Genomic DNA, 20690 nt, shown 5'->3' on the forward strand with positions numbered 1-20690 from the left:
CCCGATGTTTGAATCCGCGCTTTCCCTGTTCCTCGAACCCTGATTCAGTCTCGTAATTCGAACCAGACTTGATACTCAGGATAAGTGCGCAGTGCACGGCCGCCTCAGTTGAAAAGACAGCAGGTGTCGATCGCAGAAATCCTGATTTTCTAACGGCATTGATTGATTGATCGATTTAAAACTTTATTAACAGATTGCAGAATGGGTACAATACAGTACGGCTCAATAGCCTCGCCGACAAGTTAAATGCATATCTATAGGTTAATTTTAAGTCCCTCATTACCCCAATAAATCAATTATATTTCTTTAAATGTGCCTGCTGGCAGTAGGCTTAATGGAATGAATAATCAAATGAGATCTTGTTAGCGAAAATAATTTGTTCAACTCTTTCAGAATAAGCCCAAATAGTATATCTAATTGATACGAATTATATTATAGGATATCTGTACTGTATGTGCTTAGGTATTATGTACTATATCAATATTATACATGGTTCCCAAAAGAGAGGCTTGGAGGGAGGCTTGCAGTTACACTATTAACCAGGTTTTAATCAGTTCATCCATACATGCCTTGAATTGATTAACCTTCAGTTTATACCAGTGACACCTCATGTTCATCATCAGATAACAGTGCTTGAAAAGATAAATGCATTTTCTCAAATTCATTCATCAAAACGTCAAAGGCTCATTCAATTTATCAAGTCACGTCACGTCATCAAATCCATCAAACAGCGCATCTCCTCATATATTTTAAACCTAGTTACAATATCACAATAACGTGTGACACTGTCACAGTGACAGTGATACAATTAAACAATCCACAGATTCAGATTCCTCATAATTCATATCCACAATCCGCGCATAGATGCTTCAGCTTGAACGAAACACAATCCGGGCGCTCCGTTAAGCAAATACACAGCGAAGAATATTAAACTAATCAGAGCCAAACGCCCGATAGGTTTCATTCATTAAAAATATCCCCGCGGGATTCACATTTGCAATGATCCGTTTAGTCCGTTATTAAAATAACTGTGTGTCGCGAGCGCCGTATCCGTATATAGGACAAAGTAAATTCATAGGCTGAATATGATTTATTATCAGCATTTTAGTTAGACCTATTATTTTACATTTCAAACGAAGCACAAAAACATAATTCAGAATGGTATAATGGGATCTAGACTGAGAAATATTTCAGGAAGCAAGCTGGCATTTCTTTGCGAGGGTGTGGCCATGCAGGTTATCCAGCTAACTGAACTAAACCCTGCCCTCTACCAGGTTCAAACTTTCTGATCTGTTACCATGGCGATTTAGAAAATCCGATGTCGGGGAACGGAAATGTCTGGCTTAAGTCAAGCTATGCTGAAAATGATCCGGCTAACTCAGTTAGCCAGGTACGAGGAATAGGGCCCTGGTCAATAATATTAGATCACCTGGTCAATAACGTTAGATCACCTGGTCAATAACGTTAGAACACCTGGTCAATAATATTAGAACACCTGGTTCGCCTGTTCGAATCCAGCTCACAGCTCCGGGGTTGTCACCAGCTTGGCTGGCCGTTCACACTAATACAATTGGCAGTATTAGAGGGTGGGAGAAGCTGGCGGGGTGGGTCCGGGTCGTTGTAAACAGCGACTCCTACAGTTCGGTCGGGGCGCCTGCTAAGCGCGGATAGGACTTGAGTGGGATAGTGTGATCCTTCCACACGCTACGCCCTCTCAATGAGAATCCGCGCTGCCAGGTGAAAAGAAGCGGTTGATTGGCTGGACGTGTGTCGGAGGAAGCATGTGATAGCCTCCACTCTCCCAGACCGACTGTGGGGGGTAAGTGCGCAGCGACCAGGAAGGGATTGGAATTGGCATAACGACTAACATTGGGATGGGAGAAAATCGGAGGAAAATGGAGGGGGAAAAAGATCAATAAAAAATAAAAATAAACAGAACCTACCCTGGTAAATAAAGGTTATAAACAGAACCTACCCTGGTAAATAAAGGTTATAAACAGAACCTACCCTGGTAAATGATGGGTATAAACAGAACCTACCCTGGTAAATAAAGGTTATAAACAGAACCTACCCTGGTAAATAAAGGTTATAAACAGAACCTACTCTGGTAAATAAAGGTTATAAACAGAACCTACTCTGGTAAATAAAGGTTATAAACAGAACCTACTCTGGTAAATGATGGGTATAAACAGAACCCACCCTGGTAAATAAAGGTTATAAACAGAACCTACTCTGGTAAATAAAGGTTATAAACAGAACCTACTCTGGTAAAAGAAGGTTATAAACAGAACCTACTCTGGTAAATGAAGGTAAATAAATATATAATATTACCGATGGCGACCAGCAGCTCCTCCAGCTCTCCAGACATCTCCCCCTCGATGCTCTCCTGCAGGCTCTTCCCACTGATGCTCTTGTATTCAACCAGAGCTGCAGACATTTACATTTAGCCATTTAGCCGACGCTTTTATCCAAAGCCACTTACAAGTTCTGTACGACAAGTCTAGTGTTAGTACTTCTGGTGTTTTGGAGACCGGGCATTCTCACAAGCTGCACCCCGACTCTGGAACACCCTCCCTCAGACCGTCAGAGACTCTTTGTTACTTGTGGTTTTATCTTCTTGTATATTCATACTGTTGCTTGTTTCCCTGTGGTTTTATGTTTCTCTGTTCTTTGTTTTGCCTATTGTCAGCATCTTTGGGTCATTGAAAAGCGCTATACAAATTAAATGAATTATTATTATTATTATTAAACTAGACTAATAACATGTCTAGTGTTAGTCATTGCATCAACAGCTCAGTGAACTAGAGACTAATAACATGTCTAGTGTTAGTCCTTGTATCAACAGCTCAGTCAACTAGAGAATAATAACTAACATGTCTAGTGTTAGTCCTTGTATCAAGAGCTCAGTCAACTAGAGAATAATAACATGTCTCCGTTCTTCTTTTCTTTGGCGGTGGGGCTGGACACTGATTGACATAAAAAATGTACTATTCTGTTCCAGTCACAGTACGGTGTCCTTTACTTTGTCTCAGCTGAGCGATGCTTCTCTGACAGAGGATCTGGATGAACTGGGACTCGTCTGTTCCCCACTTCTTCTCCCCTGCGTTGTACAGAGCCTGAAAGGATGGAAAGAAACACAGACAATATTCGATTCCAAATTGCAATAGGAGGTTCTCCATATTCAGATCGCATTATCTTGCTTCCAAATTGCATCTAGAAATGAGTCATTAGTCAAACTTCAAGTGAAATTGTAATTCGCAATTTTTCTGGGGACCCCCCAGAACCCCTTGAAGGACCCCACTTTGAGAACAAGGGCTCCAGTCGACTGTAGACACCATTTCCTCAGCCCTGGGCCCAGAGATGGTCAAGACCCCCGTCTCTGGAACCACAGGACCCCCTGCTGGCATGGGATCAAATCCCACCAGAAGCATTTCTGTCCCCTACTCTGTCTTCCTACTGTCCAAATAACAACAGTGTCTCGAGACACAGAACACATGGGTACGTTTTATGTCCAACTATCACATGTCCTCCTCACAACAGAACGATAGGTTTCAGGTTAAGGATCGGCAGGCCGCTTGAGGAACTCGCCAACATTATGTCTTCTCCAGAGTCAGACAAGAAGATAGATACCAACATCACCGTCTTCTCCAGAGTCAGACAAGAAGATAGATACCAACATCACCGTCTTCTCCAGAGTCAGACAAGAAGATAGATACCAACATCACCGTCTTCTCCAGAGTCAGACAAGAAGATAGATACCAACATCACCGTCTTCTCCAGAGTCAGACAAGAAGATAGATACCAACATCAGCGTCTTCTCCAGAGTCAGACAAGAAGATAGATACCAACATCACCGTCTTCTCCAGAGTCAGACAAGAAGATAGATACCAACATCACCGTCTTCTCCAGAGTCAGACAAGAAGATAGATACCAACATCACCGTCTTCTCCAGAGTCAGACAAGAAGATAGATACCAACATCACCATCTTCTCCAGAGTCAGACAAGAAGATATATACCAACATTACAGTCTTCTCCAGTCAGACTAGAAGATAGATACCAACATCACCATCTTCTCCAGAGTCAGACAAGAAGATAGATACCAACATAACGTCTTCTCCAGTCAGACTAGAAGATAGATACCAACATCACTGTCTTCTCCAGTCAGACAAGAAGATAGATACCAACATCACTGTCTTCTCCAGTCAGACAAGAAGATAGATACCAACATAACGTCTTCTCCAGTCAGACTAGAAGATAGATACCAACATCACTGTCTTCTCCAGTCAGACTAGAAGATAGATACCAACATAACGTCTTCTCCAGTCAGACTAGAAGATAGATACCAACATCACTGTCTTCTCCAGTCAGACAAGAAGATAGATACCAACATTACAGTCTTCTCCAGAGTCAGACTAGAAGATAGATACCAACATTACGTCTTCTCCAGAGTCAGACTAGAAGATAGATACCAACATTACAGTCTTCTCCAGAGTCAGACTAGAAGATAGAGACCAACATCACCGTCTTCTCCAGAGTCAGACTAGAAGATAGATACCAACATCACCGTCTTCTCCAGAGTCAGACTAGAAGATAGATACCAACATCACCGTCTTCTCCAGAGTCAGACTAGAAGATAGATACCAACATCACGTCTTCTCCAGTCAGACTAGAAGATAGATACCAACATCACCTTCTCCAGAGTCAGACTAGAAGATAGATACCAACATCACATCTTCTCCAGAGTCAGACTAGAAGATAGATACCAACATTATGTCTTCTTCAGTCAGACAAGAAGATAGATACCAACATCACGTCTTCTTCAGAGTCAGACTAGAAGATAGATACCAACATCACCGTCTTCTCCAGAGTCAGACAAGAAGATAGATACCAACATCACGTCTTCTCCAGAGTCAGACTAGAAGATAGATACCAACATTATGTCTTCTCCAGAGTCAGACAAGAAGATAGATACCAACATTACATCTTCTCCAGTCAGACTAGAAGATAGAGATACCAACATCACCGTCTTCTCCAGAGTCAGACAAGAAGATAGATACCAACATTACATCTTCTCCAGTCAGACTAGAAGATAGATACCAACATCACGTCTTCTCCAGAGTCAGACAAGAAGATAGATACCAACATCACCGTCTTCTCCAGAGTCAGACAAGAAGATAGATACCAACATTACATCTTCTCCAGTCAGACTAGAAGATAGATACCAACATCACGTCTTCTCCAGAGTCAGACTAGAAGATAGATACCAACATCACGTCTTCTCCAGTCAGACTAGAAGATAGATACCAACATCACATCTTCTCCAGTCAGACTAGAAGATAGATACCAACATCACATCTTCTCCAGTCAGACTAGAAGATAGATACCAACATCACGTCTTCTCCAGTCAGACTAGAAGATAGATACCAACATCACGTCTTCTCCAGTCAGACTAGAAGATAGATACCAACATTACGTCTTCTCCAGTCAGACTAGAAGATAGATACCAACATCACCGTCTCCAGAGTCAGACTAGAAGATAGATACCAACATCACATCTTCTCCAGTCAGACTAGAAGATAGATACCAACATCACCGTCAAGTTTCAAGTTTCTCAAGTTCAAGTTTCTTTTATAGTTGTCATACAGAAGTACAGAATACTTTTATACAAAATGCTTCTTACTGTTTCGCTCCAGAGACTGTGTTAGACAAGATAGTATGAAATAAAATAGTATAGCATGTAAAATAGAAGTAAAAATAGAGGTCACAGTGTTCAGTATAGACATATGTACAATGTTCGATGCAGAATAGAAGTAACTGAGTTACCATACAATATACAATATACTATGCAATGTACTAATATACAATACTATATAGTGCAGAGCAGAAATGGGATGAGGTACAATTTAGGTACAATTTACAGTAAGGTGTGCGAGTTGTAGTGCAAATCCTTTACCAATAAATATAAAGTGTAAAGTGTGTTTAGGTGTTCTAAAGTGTGTAAAGTGGGTGCTGCAGTGAGTTGCCTGTTTAAAGTGAGTGTGTGCGTGTGGATGTGTGTGCTGTGTTCATTTGATGGTTGCTGCATAGTGTTTATTGTTCGTTGAGCAGCCTGATGGCCTGGGGATAGAAGCTCCTTCTGAGTCTTTCTGTGCTCGCCTTAAGAGTCCGGTATCGCTTGCCTGACCGCAGCAGTTCAAAGAGGCAGTTGTTCGGGTGGCTGGAGTCCTTGATGATTCTCTTAGCCTTCCCCCTGCACCGCTTGTTGTAAATGTTCTGGAGGGTGGGAAGCCCCCCTCCAATTGTGCGTTCGGCTGAATGTGTCACTCTTTGTAGTCTGCTACGGTCTTGTGCAGTGCTATTCCCAAACCAGGAGGTGATGTTGCCAGTCAGGATGCTCTCGATTGTACATGAGTAGAAGTTCCTAAGGATCTTTTGACTGACTTGGAACTTCCTTAGGCGCCTGAGGAAGTAGAGGCGTTGTCGTGCCTTCTTCACAACACTGTCAATGTGTGTGGTCCATGTCAAGTCCTCGGATATGTGGGCTCCGAGGTACTTGAAACTGTTCACTCTCTCAACCGGTGCCCCGTCGATGCTGAGGGGGCTGTAGTCCTTGACCCCCGACCTCCTGAAGTCCACAATCATCTCTTTTGTTTTGCTGACGTTCAGGGAGAGGCAGTTCTCCTGACACCACTGTGACAGATTCTCTACCTCTTCCAGGTAGGCCCTCTTGTCGTTGGCAGAGATCAGGCCCACCACTACTGTGTCATCAGCAAATTTGATGATTGTGTTGTTGTTCCGCTGTGCCACGCAGTCATGTGTGTACAGGGAGTAGAGGAGGGGGCTCAGAACACAGCCCTGGGGGGCCCCTATGTTGAGCGTGATGGATGAGGAGGTGCAGTTGCCTGCTCTTACCACCTGGGGTCTGCCCGTCAGGAAGTCCAAGACCCACTGGCAGAGGTCATAGTTCAAGCCCAGGTCCCTGAGCTTGGCTATGAGTTTGGAGGGGACTATGGTATTAAATGCTGAGCTGTAGTCAATGAACAGCATTCTCACATAGTTCGTCTTCTCCAGAGTCAGGCAAGAAGATAGATACCAACATTACCGTCTTCTCCAGAGTCAGACTAGAAGATAGATACCAACATCACGTCTTCTCCAGAGTCAGACTAGAAGATAGATACCAACATCACGTCTTCTCCAGAGTCAGACTAGAAGATAGATACCAACATCACGTCTTCTCTTGCGTTGGTGACGAGCGCAATGTCCACTGCGCCACCCAACATCACGTCTTCTCCAGTCAGACAAGAAGATAGATACCAACATTAAGTCTTCTCCAGTCAGACTAGAAGATGACTCTGGAGAAGACGGTGATGTTGGTATCTATCTTCTTGTCCGACTGTGGAGGAGACGGTGATGTTGGTATCTATCTTCTTGTCCGACTGTGGAGGAGACGGTGATGTTGGTATCTATCTTCTTGTCCGACTGTGGAGGAGACGGTGATGTTGGTATCTATCTTCTTGTCCGACTGTGGAGGAGACGGTGATGTTGGTATCTATCTTCTTGTCCGACTGTGGAGGAGACGGTGATGTTGGTATCTATCTTCTTGTCCGACTGTGGAGGAGACGGTGATGTTGGTATCTATCTTCTGCACATGATCCCAGCCGTTTAAAGAGGACAGTGATCTCATACCTTGGCGTCTTCTTTCGCCCGCTCAGCATCTACTGTGCCACTCTCCTCCCTCTTGCCCTGGGGATGAAACCAAAAAGGACATTGAGGTAAAATCTCACGTCCCACTTACAGGCAGACATCAGTCCCTTTTCACTGGCGCTGGGCACCAATCACCAGATTCCATCACAAGGACCTGCTTTGCAGTGTTGGGAAAGTTCACTTTCTACATGAACTAGTTCAGTTCACACATTTCATAGTTCATAATAAAAGAAATGTAACTAAAGTTCATGGTTTCAAAAATGAACTAATTTATAGTTTATAGTTATTTTTTCAATACATTGCTGCAAGCTATTATTTGTCAAATGTATTGCCACAACCCAGAATACTGGCATTTCCATAACGCTTTGCTGCCGTCCATTCAGTCCACACTAGTAGCAGCTGCAGCTTTCATCTCTACAGTATATTTTCAAAAACATGAGGAAAAACGTAATCTAAATATACTTAAAGTACCAAAAGTGAAAGTAGTCATTGTGCAAACAATAAACATATAACATATAAACATGTGCCGACATAACTCTGTACTAACACAACACGAGGTAGGAACCAGGCTGAGGTATGAAACTAAGGTTGTACCTCAAAGTTCAATATTCAAAGTGCAAAACATTTACTGACTTTAACTAAAACTCTTTTAAATGCTCATACTGTACGCCGACGCCGCATAGAGTCTGACTCTGAGCGAGTGCAGAGCCTTCTAAGAGTGCTGCTGCTATACAACTACCAGACTCCCCGAAGCCCCGCCCAGAGCGGTTGCCAGATTGGGTGGTTTTCCGCATTATTTGAAGCCTGTTTTATGGTGTGTTTTAACTGGGTTTTCGGCTGAAAGGCATATGAAATCTGGCACACTTTTGAACGCCGTTATAATATAGTGCTGAGAATGAACACACTTTTGAATGCCGTTATACAGCGCTGAGAATGAACGCATTCTCAATTACGTTCATTTAGCGGAAATACAGTACGTTCAGTTCACGTTCGCCCAAAATACGAACGCATTCACGTACGATCGTTCATTGAGCGCGTTCAGGTACATCACTGCTGCTTTGATATAATTCAATATTACAGTATATAGATTTAATTAGGTGTGATGCCTAATCGCTGGTTTGCTGGCCTCCTTTATTTCATTTGTAATTTGTTTGTTTTTGCTTTGTTTACAATATAATAATATTGTTTATACATTTGCGTTTAAAAAAACGTTTGTGCTCAATGTATTCTCGTTATGTCTTAGGGATGTGGGGGGGTGTCCAGGGATTGAGTGGGGGGGGGGGGGGGGGGGGGTTGGGTGGGGAGGGTGGTTGAACTGGGGCAGTAGGGGGTGGTAGGATGGAGTGTTGTGTTGTATGTTAAATTCTCTTAATTTTTTACAAAACATGTCAATTGAAAAACTTCAATAAATAGATGGAGACCTGAGCCAAGAGGAGAAGGGCGTCTGCAAATTCTCCCTTAACTTCAGTCTTCAGATCCAGGGTCAACTTCTTCTCTGTCTCTGGTGGGGAAGATAAGATAAGATATTCCTTTATTGATCTCCTTGGGGAAATTTGGGCATCATAGCAGCATGGGGGAGGTACAGGTATGGGCAGGGAAATAGTAGAAAGATATCAAATTGTATCTGAATATAAAAATAAACAGTGTAAACAAGGTGCAGATGAGGGTCCCGTCTGGTTTGACAGGAAGTGTCTGGTAGGAAGTGTCTGGTTTGACAGGGAGTGTCTGGTAGGAAGTGTCTGGTAGGAAGTGTCTGGTTTGACAGGAAGTGTCTGGTAGGAAGTGTCTGGTAGGAAGTGTCTGGTTTGACAGGGAGTGTCTGGTAGGAAGTGTCTGGTAGGAAGTGTCTGGTTTGACAGGGAGTGTCTGGTAGGAAGTGTCTGGTAGGAAGTGTCTGGTTTGACAGGGAGTGTCTGGTAGGAAGTGTCTGGTAGGAAGTGTCTGGTTTGACAGGGAGTGTCTGGTAGGAAGTGTCTGGTAGGAAGTGTCTGGTTTGACAGGAAGTGTCTGGTAGGAAGTGTCTGGTAGGAAGTGTCTGGTTTGACAGGGAGTGTCTGGTAGGAAGTGTCTGGTAGGAAGTGTCTGGTAGGAAGTGTCTGGTTTGACAGGGAGTGTCTGGTAGGAAGTGTCTGGTAGGAAGTGTCTGGTTTGACAGGGAGTGTCTGGTAGGAAGTGTCTGGTTTGACAGGAAGTGTCTGGTAGGAAGTGTCTGGTTTGACAGGAAGTGTCTGGTAGGAAGTGTCTGGCTTGACAGGAAGTGTCTGGTAGGAAGTATGGTATCAACAATGTTCACCTTCCAGGTAGGCGTCACAGAAAGCCTTTATTTGTTGGTTGGATCTGGAGGCGAAGATCTCGATCAAGACGCTCTCCTTGGTTCCTGCTCCCTGCAGGCATCACAGCATTAAAACACATTCCCAGAGAACATCACCAACCCTTTCAGCAGGACGTTCACAGTTCTCAAACCAGCTGGAATTTTAACAACTGAACACAGCAACAGGGATGTAACACCTACGGAGTGCTAGAATTCCAAGACAGAATTCCGAGAGAACATTACAAAAAAATAAAACGAACCCTAAAAATGTATACATCAAAGTAGTGTTAGCTTGATAAACACTTTTTATTTTTTCATGTGATGTGATGTACTGATGTGATGTATTACAGATGTGATGTACTGATGTGATGTATTACAGATGCGATGGAAGGATCACTATAGTTATAGTTACTAGTTTGGTAAAGATAAGATAACATATTTCTTTATCGATCCCTTGGGGAAAGGACACTGGGTCACTGGGAGACATCTGACCTTCATTGCACGGCTGATTTCCCGGCTATCGTACACAGAGGGAGGGGTGACAAGCGCCACCAGGAGGTCCTCAAAGTCCCCGTGAGTGTCCCCCTCCAGGTCCTCCACCAGCGTCTAGACAGAGAGAAAGAGGTGAGTGTCCCCCTCCAGGTCCTCCACCAGCGTCTAGACAGAGAAAGAGAAAGAGAAAGAGAAAGAGAAAGAGAGAGAGAGAGACAGTACCCTGCCAGTAGCCTCCAGGTAGGCCTCACAGATTAGTTGCCTCTGCCCGCTGCTCCGGTGCGTCAGAATGTCGATCAAGGTTTTCTCTGTTGTTCCTTAAAGAGACAGAAACATCATATCAAGTTTCAACAGCATTCATACATGTTATTCCTGTGGTCTAAGAAAGTCCAGAAATACACTTACAATAAACGTACAATAATGCTGTATATACCATATACATGTATTCCTACTGTATATACACACACATCTGTCTGACTCTGTACATATCTGCATATCTGGTGGTTTTGTATCTAATCCAGTGGTTCTCTTTTTTTTTTTTTTTATCCACTTTTTCTCCCATTTTTCTATATTTTCTCCCATCCCAATTTCGTATCATCCAATTCAACCCTCCCCTGTCACGAACGCTGTTTCTTGCCTCCCACAAGCCGGCTGCAATGTGGACTAAGTCATACATAGCACAAGTCCCCTCCGGTACTTGAGGTAACAGCAGTCGCATCTTTTCACCTGCGCAGCTCGATCTCGCAGTGTCGAGGAGTAACGCGTGGGAGGCTCACGCTGCCCCCGACACTTCCTGATTCTACTGCGCAGGCGCACCAACCGACTTGTAGGAGTCGCTTGTTCACAACGTTCGATCCCCACCCTTCAGTTTCCCTCCCCGTAATACGGCCAATGTGTATTACTGCGGACGACCAGCTAAACTGAAAACAATGTGGAGAGCTGGATTCGAACACGCGAATCCTAGCGTCTCCACACTGGTGGCGAGTGCCTTGCCCACTACACCACCTAGCCGCCTAATCCAGTGGTTCTCAAACTTTTTACACCAAGTACCACCTGAGAACGTAGCTGGCTCTCCAAGTACCACCATATGACCGACTTAAAATGCAGTCTATTCAGCTATGCACAGTTCACGCAGGAGGCAAATGTATTCCTAATACCATTATTTATTGTTAACTTTAGTTAGACACAGCCACAATGTACAAAGAGATAGCACTAGAACTAGCAAACGCTTCCACACAACTCATACAAAGCAAAGGGGCATTGAGAACATAATAACTAACATTCTCACATAGCAAGTGAGAAAATTAAGAACAACTGTTTTTCAGCAATGTACACACACACACACACACACACACACACACACACACAGGAAATAATTCAGGCTGGGAAATATAGTGTGAAATATAGCCCCAGTCAGGCCACTTTCTAAGTGGGGGTCCCCCACCAGGAATTATTTTGTTACAAAGACTTAATTTCCTGCATTCTGGTGCAGGAATTTTTGAAATTTTACCCTTTAAATGCCCGTTTGTGTGATGGCATCACAAATTATTGTTAAAAAAACACAAAAAGTAAAATATTTTCAATATATCAAATGCAAAGTACATTTTTCTGGGGGGGATTATTACAGGCTAGGCATGTGTCAATGATTAGCAACAACACAGATTTTGATGGATTTTTTGTTTTTTGTAATGTCAGATTTAACAACAACTCTTTTCAGAAAAGTGGGAGTATTTCATTTTTTATCTGACATTACAAAAAAGTCTAAAAATAAAAATAGTTATGATCAGGGCTGAAGTTGAATAAAAGATTTATGACTGTTTAGACTGCATTAATCTCTGTCACAGTGATCTCCTGGTTGTTCCCCACTTAGGTTATCCAACTATCGCGCTGCCGCAACTAGAAACACTGGCCTGCTTCTAAGTTCAGTGGCCTGACTGCAAAAAAATATATATAAAGAAAAATAAATATATATATATATATATATATATATATATATATATAGTTTTTTTGTTTTTTTAAGTACCACCAGCAGTACTCAACGCGTACCACAGGTTGAGAACCACTGATCTAATCTAATCTAGTATACAGTACATGGTGGTTTTGTATCTAATCTAGTCTGCATGGTGGTTTTATATCTAATCTACATGTTTTTTTAAAGGTGTATTTTCCTTTTCTTTATAGCTTCACTCAAGCAGGGAGTCATAAGATGTGACAACAAGCAGGAAGTCATTAATGTGACAACAAGCAGGAAGTCATTAATGTGACAACAAGCAGGAAGTCATTAATGTGACAACAAGCAGGAAGTCATTAATGTGACAACAAGCAGGAAGTCATTAATGTGACAACAAGCAGGAAGTCATTAATGTGACAACAAGCAGGAAGTCATTAATGTGACAACAAGCAGGAAGTCATTAATGTGACAACAAGCAGGAAGTCATTAATGTGACAACAAGCAGGAAGTCATTAATGTGACAACAAGCAGGAACTAGGAAGTCATTAATGTGACAACAAACAGGAAGTCATTAATGTGACAACAAACAGGAAGTCATTAATGTGACAACAAGCAAGAAGTCATTAATGTGACAACAAGCAGGAACTGGAAGTCATTAATGTGACAACAAACAGGAAGTCATTAATGTGACAACAAGCAAGAAGTAATTAATGTGACAACAAGCAAGAAGTCATTAATGTGACAGCAACTAGGAAGCCATTAATGTGACAACAAGCAGGAACTGGAAGTCATTAATGTGACAACAAGCAGGAACTGGAAGTCATTAATGTGACAACAAGCAGGAACTGGAAGTCATTAACACTTTAATCGCCGAAGACGCTGGACAGCATCTTTGATATCAATATTTAAAAAATCTGTGATCTTTCTCCCCCGGAGACATTAAATGTACTGGTGAGCCCCTCTCAATTCTCCAACGGTTCCAGAGCGCCATCTGGTGGCCGATCGGCCGCTCGCCCAAACAGGAAGTGATGCGGATGAAGTGGTGCTCACCCATATTTCGTCCGGGCACTCGCTATCATTAGCAGGACTCCATCTTGACACAATGGATGTCGATCGGTTACCAATAACTCGATAAACAACATGATTTGGACGTATATACTATTATACAACCTGGAAATGGATCGGATATTTCGACATCCCATAATAGAAACATTTCTGTTCCACGCTCATCTCCCAACGGCGTGAGGAAGCTACGGTGAGTTTCAGCGTTATTTTTTAATGTCTTCGATACTAACTGCTCTAATGATCATATCACCCACACTAGATGAATGATATAACGTTGCCCACGGAATTATAAATGACCCCCCGCCCATCCGGTCATCATCAGATGATACGTAGTAACTTCTAGAAGCACGTCCAGTTGACATTTTTTATCTCGCACAGATTCCTACCAAACTGTATTTGATCATCAATATAATGCATTTAGGGCTATAAATCAAGTTCTGGAGAAAGCTGCAGAAAACGATAAAAACATACTTATACTTTAGACCGTATTTTAGTATGAATATGTGAATGAAAAAGTATAACGTTACTACACCCTGAACAATAGATATAGGACGTTGAATGGGCCATAGTAATGTCAATTTAGCAATACAATTTAAAAAGTTATAGCCCTGCAAAGAAGGGGAACTTCTCCATGTTAAATAGGGCTGGCGATGGATGGTAAATTATGAATTTAACCCCGGCGATCAAAGTGTTAATGTAACAACAAGCAGGAACTGGAAGTCATTAATGTGACAACAAGCAGGAACTGGAAGTCATTAATGTGACAACAAGCAGGAACTGGAAGTCATTAATGTGACAACAAGCAGGAACTGGAAGTCATTAATGTTGAGCTACACTAACTTCCTGACTCGCATGTGGTTATTGAGAGTTTGTCTGTCAATCTGTGTCCTAACACTCAGACACGTAGGGGGGACAGTTACCCCCCCCCTCACCTAGTCCTGCAACCCCCCCCCCTCACCTAGTCCCTCCACAGCCTTATGGAGGGCCACTGCACCCCCCCCCCCCCCCCCCCCCCCAGGGATTAAAGCAAAAAAAATCTCCTGACTGAACTTTTTTTCTGGCCAAGTCATATTCTTATTTTAACCTCCACTGTATTTTTTTTTTTTTATAGCGTTGGCGTTTTAAGGGAGCCTACTTGTAGAGCCTACTGTCCTGACTGTGACTATAGACCCTACTGTTGTGGTTGTTGTGCCAGGCAGGGAGGCTGTGTGCTGGAGAGCGTGAATGCAAGTCTTGTGGCTAGCTTCTGATTGATGGCGAGCTAGCACCCTTTTCCCATTACTTTGAACCATGAACTAAAAGGCTTGTTATCATACAAACAAGGGACTAAACACGTTTCACAATTATGCCACAACAACAATGGACAGTCTCCTCCCCACCGTTTGTATATTTTTTTTTACCACCCACTCACCCCCTCCTAATGTACAGTCTCCTCCTCATCATATGTATATATTTACTGTTAGGATCTCTGGGTAACAGTACTGTATATTTGCATATCGTATATGTGACAAATGTAACATTACTATATACCTGTAAGTCATGTATGTTGTGTATGTCATAAATGTCACTATGAATTGAAAATGGGGGACCCTGATGATGTAAACAAGACAAACGCCTTTCTCTGGCCTGCATCCCCTTAACAATTGTGTGTATTGCTACTGGATTTACAAGATCCAGAGTGAATGAATGAATGAAAACTTTATTTAATACACGAGACCCTCTTCTTGGGACCAAGTAAGGTTGTCGATAATCCAATGTACAGTTACAACCCCCCCCATCCCACCTCCAATGTACAGTTTCTTCGTCAAATGTATATACTCTTTTTAGACTATTTTTGTATCACAAACAATAGGCTACTGTATTTGTAAATCTGGTATGTCATAAATGTATAGATGTAGCAGTATTGTCTATCTGTATGTCATGTGTGTCATTATGTTATGATGAGTTGAAAATGGGGGACCCTGATGTAAACAAGACGAAAGTCTCTCTCTGGTCTGCATCCCCTTAACAAGTGTGTGTATTGAGCTGTACTGTATTGTACCCATTCTGCAATCTGTTAATAACAATCAATCAATATTTAACAGATTGCAGAATGGGTACAATACAGTACAGCTCAATACACACAATTGTTAAGGGGATGCAGACCAGAGAAAGACGTTCGTCTTGTTTACATCAGGGTCCCCCATTTTCAATTCATAGTGACATACATGACATACTACAGGAATATAGATAGTAATGTTACATTTGTGACATATATGATATGCAAATATACAGTACTGTTACCCAGAGATCTCCCGGACAAATGGGAGAAAGACGTTTATTGAGCTTAAAAACAATTCATAACGCAAATAACGTTCTGATTAACAAAGGCATTCGTTTTGTGGCATTAACGTTACCTAGATTTATCAACATTCATACATTTGATTTATCATACACGGAGGCGCAAGCACACACACGCAACAACACCACCACCACCACCACCAACAACAACACACTTGTCAGCAAAAAACTTGTCGCGTAAATAACGTTCTGATTAACAAAAGGCATTTGTTTTGTGGCATTCACGTTACCTAGATTTATCAATAGCAATAGTAGGCCTGCCACGATAACAAATTTTGCTGGGCGATTAATTGCCCCCGAAAATATCGCGATAAGCGATATTATTGCGACCGGTTAAAAAAAAAATTTTAGAAATTTATTTCCCAAAACTTTTATTTTGAAGCCCACCGCTCCGTCTTTTCCGGTTTAAGACTTTTATTTTGAAGCCCACCGACCGGACCGGAAGTATTGTTGCGATTATCCTAGCCGACAACTTGTCTCGTCTGGTTGTGTTTTTTAGTTTTAACGTTAGCTACTAACGTTAGATGCAGCTACTACAGGCAATCAACGATGAGGAGGACGCGTCAAAGCCGTATATAATAGAATAGCTGTGGTGCGTAGGCACTGCAGCACGACTCGAAAACGACCCGTTATAATAAATTAATTCATGTTTAACTTGTCCCCGTCTCCAGTGCTTTGACTAGCCCCACCCGTTCATTGTAAACAATGATGCATGTAATTGTATTAACGTTATTCTGTGTTATTCTAACGTTACACTACAAATAACGCTACTTGGTTAAAAGGAGCAACACTATTGAGAAATGTAGGTAAGCTAAATATGTGGCGTTGCTACTGCCCCACGGAGCTCCCGTGCTGTGCTCTGTAGTAACGCCAGCGGCCAACCCACACGGAGAGTGACTGACAAGGGGCACTGGTTCCGCCTCATTAAAACAAACGCGCAAATAGCAATTAATCGCGCCCGTCAAAATCATTGCATTCATTTTAATTATCGCGGCAATTAATCGATTTATTGCTTATCGCGGCAGGCCTAAGCAATAGTAATATATATGTTTCTTTAGACTAGAATAAGTCAAATGAACTTACCGTCTCGGAAAAGTTGCCGCATGTTGATGAGTCAAGTTTACTCTCGAGTAGAGCTAGAGAGCAATGGCGGAGTTTCAGAAACTCAAAAAGCAAATGGCCGCTTCCCATTGGTGCTGAGCACAGCGGAGGCGGGTGAAAGCGCTGTAAAATCTCGCCTTCTGGTTGGTTGCATTTGCCTGAGAATTTGCCGATTGCTTGGTGCGGCCGCGGTATGGAAAAAAATGATATTTGACGCCTCTGATTGGCTCAGGTTAAAATCCGTCGCGACTCCGAATCAAATGACGGAATCTCCAAATCAAATGGACGGATATCCGTCCCAAGACGGAACGCTTTAATGCCTGGGCCCCCCCCCCCCCCCACTCACCTAGTCCTCCACCCCCCCCCCTCACCTAGTCCTCCACCACCCCCCTCACCTAGTCCTCCACCCCCCCCCCTCACCTAGTCCTCCACCACCCCCCTCACCTAGTGCTGCACCCCCCCCCCCTCACCTAGTCCTCCACCACCCCCACTCACCTAGTCCTCCACCCCCCCCCACTCACCTAGTCCTCCACCCCCCCCCCTCACCTAGTCCCTCCACAGCCTTACGGAGGGCCACTGCACCCCCCCCCCCCCCCTCACCTAGTCCCTCCACAGCCTTACGGAGGGCCACTGCACCCCCCCCCCCCCCTCACCTAGTCCCTCCACAGCCTTACAGAGGGCCACTGCACCCCCCCCCCCTCACCTAGTCCCTCCACAGCCTTACAGAGGGCCACTGCACCCCCCCCCCCTCACCTAGTCCCTCCACAGCCTTACGGAGGGCCACTGCACCCCCCCCCCCTCACCTAGTCCCTCCACAGCCTTACAGAGGGCCACTGCACCCCCCCCCCCCTCACCTAGTCCCTCCACAGCCTTACAGAGGGCCACTGCACCCCCCCCCCCCCTCACCTAGTCCCTCCACAGCCTTACAGAGGGCCACTGCACCCCCCCCCCCTCACCTAGTCCCTCCACAGCCTTACAGAGGGCCACTGCACCCCCTCCCCCCCCCCCCCCCCCTCACCTAGTCCCTCCACAGCCTTACGGAGGGCCACTGCACCCCCCCCTCCCCCTCACCTAGTCCCTCCACAGCCTTACAGAGGGCCACTGCACCCCCTCCCCCCTCACCTAGTCCCTCCACAGCCTTACAGAGGGCCACTGCACCCCCCCCCCCCCCTCACCTAGTCCCTCCACAGCCTTACGGAGGGCCACTGCACCCCCCCCCCCCCTCACCTAGTCCCTCCACAGCCTTACGGAGGGCCACTGCACCCCCCCCCCCTCACCTAGTCCCCTCCACAGCCTTACAGAGGGCCACTGCACCCCCCCCCCCCCCCCCCCTCACCTAGTCCCTCCACAGGCCTTACGGAGGGCCACTGCACCCCCCCCCCCCCCTCACCTAGTCCCTCCACAGCCTTACGGAGGGCCACTGCACCCCCCCCCCCCCCTCACCCTCCACAGCCTTACAGAGGGCCACTGCACCCCCCCCCCCCTCACCCTCCACAGCCTTACGGAGGGCCACTGCGCCCCCCCCCCCCCCCCCTCACCTAGTCCCTCCACAGCCTTACGGAGGGCCACTGCGCCCCCCCCCCCCCCCTCACCTAGTCCCTCCACAGCCTTACGGAGGGCCACTGCACCCCCCCCCCTCACCTAGTCCCTCCACAGCCTTACGGAGGGCCACTGCGCCCCCCCCCCCCCCCCCTCACCTAGTCCCTCCACAGCCTTACGGAGGGCCACTGCACCGCCCCCCCCCTCACCTAGTCCCTCCACAGCCTTACGGAGGGCCACTGCACCGCCCCCCCCCCCCCCCCCCCCTCACCTAGTCCCTCCACAGCCTTACGGAGGGCCACTGCACCCCCCCCCCCCCCCCCCTCACCTAGTCCCTCCACAGCCTTACGGAGGGCCACTGCACCGCCCCCCCCCCCCCCCCCCTCACCTAGTCCCTCCACAGCCTGACGGAGGGCCACTGCACCGCCCCCCCCCCCCCCCCCCTCACCTAGTCCCTCCACAGCCTGACGGAGGGCCACTGCATCGACCTTGGCGTCGAAGTCTGCTTTGGGCTTGACGGTGCCCCTCTGTCCAGCCTGCAGAGGAAACAGTGAATTAATTCATATTCTACGGCGTGGCTTTCAGAGAGACTGACACCTACTGACACCTACTGACACCTACTGACACCTACTGACACCTACTGACACCTACTGACACCTACTGACACCTACTGACACCTACTGACACCTACTGACACCTACTGACACCTACTGACACCTACTGACACCTACTGACACCTACTGACACCTACTGACACCTACTGTTGCCGTGAAGGAGGAGGGAGCGTTGACCAGGTCATCCAGGTCGTCCTGTTGGCATCGAAATAGCAAAACATTTACATTTAATTTACATTTAGTTATTTACATTACATTTAGTCATTCACATTCACATTACATTTACATTACATTTAGTCATTTACATGACATTTAGTCATTTACATTTAGTCATTTACATTACATTTAGCCATTTACATTACATTTAGTAATTTACATTTAGTCATTCACATTCACATTACATTTACATTACATTTAGTCATTTACATGACATTTAGTCATTTACATTTAGTAATTTACATTACATTTAGCCATTTACATTACATTTAGTAATTTACATTTAGTCATTCACATTCACATTTAGTCATTTACATTACATTTAGTCATTTACATTTACATTACAGTCACATTAACATTTAGTCATTTACATTACAGTCACATTTAGTAATTTACATTCTCACATTGTCATTTACATTTAGTAATTTACATTCACATTTAGTAATTTACATTACATTTACATTTAGTCATTTAGCTGAACGCTTTTATCCAAAGTGACTTACAGGCACAACAAGTCAGCAGAAAGGGAACAACTCTTTCAGCTGAATAACAATGTTCAACCAAACAGTGCTGAAACTTGAGTGCATAGTAGTAGAGACATATTAGTATAGTAGGTAGTATAGACAAGGAAGATTATTTAGTGGCAAAGTGTATAATAGTAAAAGACAGTAATGTGGTGACTCACTTATCACGCACAATTGGTGCAGACATTCACTGGACTTGAGGAGCGGAGTGAGTGCTCCTTTAAGCCTGGGGATTCTGGGAACGGGGTGTGTATTTGGTAACCTATATTATGTCAGCTGTCAGCTGGCTGCTGTCACTTTCGAGTAGTAACGTTAACGTCTCTGCACTCTGTTGGATGTATGTAATTTATGTTGGGAAGTAAAAGGAAAGACTAGACTACCGTCTCCCGTTTCATCCTTTCTTGCATTCCCACATTGGTGACCTGAAGTACGTGAGTGATTATTACATCATGACGGACGGAGAAGTGAATATTATCTACGCCGCAGCAATTATGTTACCCGACTTCTGGCATCACAGCCCCCGACCCTGGTTTCAACACATTGAAGCTCAGTTCGAGTTGAGAGGAATATCTCAGGATGTTACTAAATATTATCATGTGGTAGCAGCATTGGATGCCCAGACGACGGCCCGCGCTATGGGGCTGCTGGAAGCTCCGCCAGCTGCCGGCAAATATGACGCTATCAAGGCATTCCTTTTGCAATTATTTGAACTGTCGGAAATTGAAAAGGCGGATCGTCTATTGTCACTCAGCGGCCTCGGCGACGGCAAGCCGTCCGAACTGATGGACAGGATGCTGTCCGTTTTGGGCTCGGCAGATCCCTCTTTTTTATT

At 44.7% G+C, this 20690-nt stretch overlaps 1 protein-coding gene across 1 annotated transcript in view; it reads right to left on the reverse strand.

The window, feature by feature from the left end:
* The window catches only part of anxa3a (annexin A3a), a 42016-nt gene that overhangs the window by 13290 nt on the left and 8036 nt on the right, over positions 1 to 20690 (reverse strand). Inside the window, exons 3-11 of the mRNA XM_084323141.1 lie at positions 19266 to 19313; positions 18953 to 19040; positions 10731 to 10825; positions 10509 to 10622; positions 9999 to 10089; positions 9127 to 9206; positions 7688 to 7744; positions 3023 to 3116; positions 2332 to 2427 (exon numbers count right to left, since the gene is read on the reverse strand). Of these exons, the coding sequence (XP_084179267.1) occupies positions 2332 to 2427; positions 3023 to 3116; positions 7688 to 7744; positions 9127 to 9206; positions 9999 to 10089; positions 10509 to 10622; positions 10731 to 10825; positions 18953 to 19040; positions 19266 to 19313 (763 nt within the window). The remainder of the gene's footprint in view (positions 1 to 2331; positions 2428 to 3022; positions 3117 to 7687; positions 7745 to 9126; positions 9207 to 9998; positions 10090 to 10508; positions 10623 to 10730; positions 10826 to 18952; positions 19041 to 19265; positions 19314 to 20690) is intronic.

This window comes from Notolepis coatsorum, assembly GCF_963971535.1.
Source record: "Notolepis coatsorum genome assembly, chromosome: 10".
NCBI classification, from domain to species: domain Eukaryota; kingdom Metazoa; phylum Chordata; class Actinopteri; order Aulopiformes; family Paralepididae; genus Notolepis; species Notolepis coatsorum.